The sequence below is a fragment of the Pygoscelis adeliae genome, unplaced genomic scaffold, assembly GCF_000699105.1.
Source record: "Pygoscelis adeliae isolate BGI_AS28 unplaced genomic scaffold, ASM69910v1 Scaffold463, whole genome shotgun sequence".
In the NCBI taxonomy this organism is placed as follows: domain Eukaryota; kingdom Metazoa; phylum Chordata; class Aves; order Sphenisciformes; family Spheniscidae; genus Pygoscelis; species Pygoscelis adeliae.
In genome coordinates this window covers 756,373-759,043 of record NW_008824471.1, presented here as the reverse complement: position 1 = coordinate 759,043, position 2,671 = coordinate 756,373, and the positions used below count along the sequence as shown (strand labels likewise).

Here is a 2,671-nt window from a genome sequence, read left to right as displayed (position 1 = left end):
TGGGCCTGCATTTGCTGCATCTTCTGTGTCAGCTCCTGCTCTCTTTGCTGGGCCTGAAGGGCTCGGGCCTTTGCTTCATTGCTAATGCTTTGCTGAATGCTCTCTTTCTCCAATCTATAAAAAACCCAAATAGGAAATAAAGAAAAATAAAAATCATATACTGAAGATGATAAATTAAAAAGGCAAAGCAGAACATTCAAATTAACAAAAAAAAAAATCCTGCCAAGCTTTTCACATTAAACATTCTCCTCCCACTTCAGGTTGTAAGAGGAAAAAGGTCAGTTCGTATAATGTCAAACATTCTCCAGTGACTAGTAGAAAACGGATAAAAAAATATGATCTATTTCCTCAGCGAAAGTTAGCCTTTCAGACAGAAATACGATTTTATTTTTAAAAATTTTAAACACAACTTCTTTTTCATAAGGAAGTTCCCCAACATCCACTTTGCATTGAACAGATTATTTGCATTTTCTTTTAAATGCTATTTATTTAATTCTGCAGTGAAGCTTAGGGACCTGACCCTGAGATGGACTGGTTCCCAGTGAACCAGCAGGAGATAAGTCAATGGGAGTGATTGCCACAGTGCTCATAATACAGCTACTCTGAAAGCTTAATGAGTTTTTTTAAGCAACCAAACAAGTTTTAACTATTAATTTATGTAAATAGGAGATGAATGCATCCACTACAATAGAGAAGACTGTTAGCACCACACAGGCCCAGCCCCTTGTGGTGCTGCTCACTGGGGGGTTGTACAGGAAGGTCTAAAGCCCAGTACTATTATCAAAGTACACAAGCAAGAGAGCAATTTACTTGACCAGATATGCAAGATGGGGCAATCTACTCCTGAGGCAAAACAAATGCTAGACTACCACACTCCATTGAAGCATTTTATTTAATGCAAGCCAAGCAAAAACAGCATGGAAAATAAAAACCCAAAAAGATATATGCATATAAATTAGAAAAGGTCCTAAACTGCAAATTTATATCTAGACTTTCCCAAAGGTCGTGAATATTTATCTGGTGCACGCTAGGATCCAGATTAAAAATTTCAGTGAGTTCACACATTACAAGGATTGATTTCTAGATTTCAAATGACATATATGCACACACTTTTCTACTGAAACGACATTTAGTAGCCTGGGATAGGTTTCAATAGAGTCTTATAAACGTGTTGTTTTATTCCAGGGATAATACCTATTTCAGGGGACTACAAAACAGAACACGGGCATAGATCATGTAAGGATAAAGCCACATCTCATGTGGTTGCTGCACTTAACCTTTGGATTGGTGCCTAATAACCCATCCGAGATATTGCAATATCTCAGCATGACACACACAATGTTAAATCTTCTCTCTTAAATTTACCCCAAAGCAATACAAATGGTGGGTCACATTACACTAATTCCTGGTCCTGATGTTGCAAGCCCTACCTTAGGCAAAACTCCCTTTGAAATCACAGGCAGCTTTTTCTGAGTTAAGACTGAGAATGATTTGACACAGAATACATTTAGATAGCAAGGATATTATAGCGTTAAGGAAACAAAGCACATTTTTCAAGGAAGTTTCATATATTGACCTGCACTTTATCACATCATTCTCAGAATTACTTTGTAACCATATTGGGGCTATCCTAAGGAGTGACGCTTGCATCATTTCCTAAGTGTAAGCTCCAAATATGGAAAGCATTGCTATGAAAAATCTTTCCATATTTGCTGGGAACCAGTCTATTTAAACCCCTTCCCCACTTCCAAACATCTTTTACCTTCAGACAGTTGTCATGAGCCACTGGACTGCTCAACTCCCCCCCCCCCAAAATGCACCAGCACACCTAACACATCCCCCAGACACTTCCAGCTAAAGGAAGTGGCAGTAGCACAGTATTTTATTTAATAGTGGCTCATGTGAGATGGCTGTGTGTGGTTGGGTGCTGTGCTGTCATCTGGCACACAGCTGGCTGGCTAGCATTCTGCTGGGGATAGCCTTCAGCGTGTATCAAGCTGCACAGCTCAAGCTACCAAGGCAAGCCTGTAAAGGTCCATTCCTCATTGCTAGGGTCCGTCCTGTCAAACACATGCTAACAGGCAAGTTCAAAATAAATGGACAATCTGCTACCACCAGAAACACTCTCTTGCTAAGGGGACCCATCCAAAAAAGCCACTCACCTGTGCTACTTACTGTATAGAGCAAACTAGCAGGAGCTCAGAAACCACAGATGCATGGCGAGTTCCCTACGGCTGAAGCGTATATGGGGTAGGTGAAAATAGAGTTTGTACAGTGGATAAAAGCTCAACTATAAGACTAGGAAAACACGGGTAAGTCTTATGCAGAAGGGTAGCTGGCTAGTCTCAATCTTAGCACCTAGAAAATTTTGGGATTGAGACACAACCAGTGCCACATAAAGAGCAATATCTGAGGTGCCTAGAGCTGCTGAAGAACGAAAAAATTTCCTGTAGCCAAAGCTGTCTAAACTGAGTGGCAAGTCTTTCACCCACACCTTGAGCTGACACCTTCCCTGCTCTCTAAGTTCAATCTCTCTGCCCTCCTACAGAAAATTCCCCCAACACGTTTTACATATACAGAGAAAAAAAGAAAAAAAACCCAAATAAACCCAAAAACCAACCATGAATAAAACACGCAGAAGGCAGCCCAAAAGATTTCAGGAACTATTGGT

The 2,671-nt window shown here is 40.4% G+C and overlaps 1 protein-coding gene across 1 annotated transcript in view; it reads right to left on the bottom strand.

Annotated features, from left to right (window-relative positions):
- The window catches only part of SDCCAG8 (serologically defined colon cancer antigen 8), a 130,125-nt gene that overhangs the window by 52,729 nt on the left and 74,725 nt on the right, over positions 1 to 2,671 (bottom strand). The window contains exon 15 of the mRNA XM_009321262.1: positions 2 to 114. Within this exon, the coding sequence (XP_009319537.1) occupies positions 2 to 114 (113 nt within the window). The remainder of the gene's footprint in view (position 1; positions 115 to 2,671) is intronic.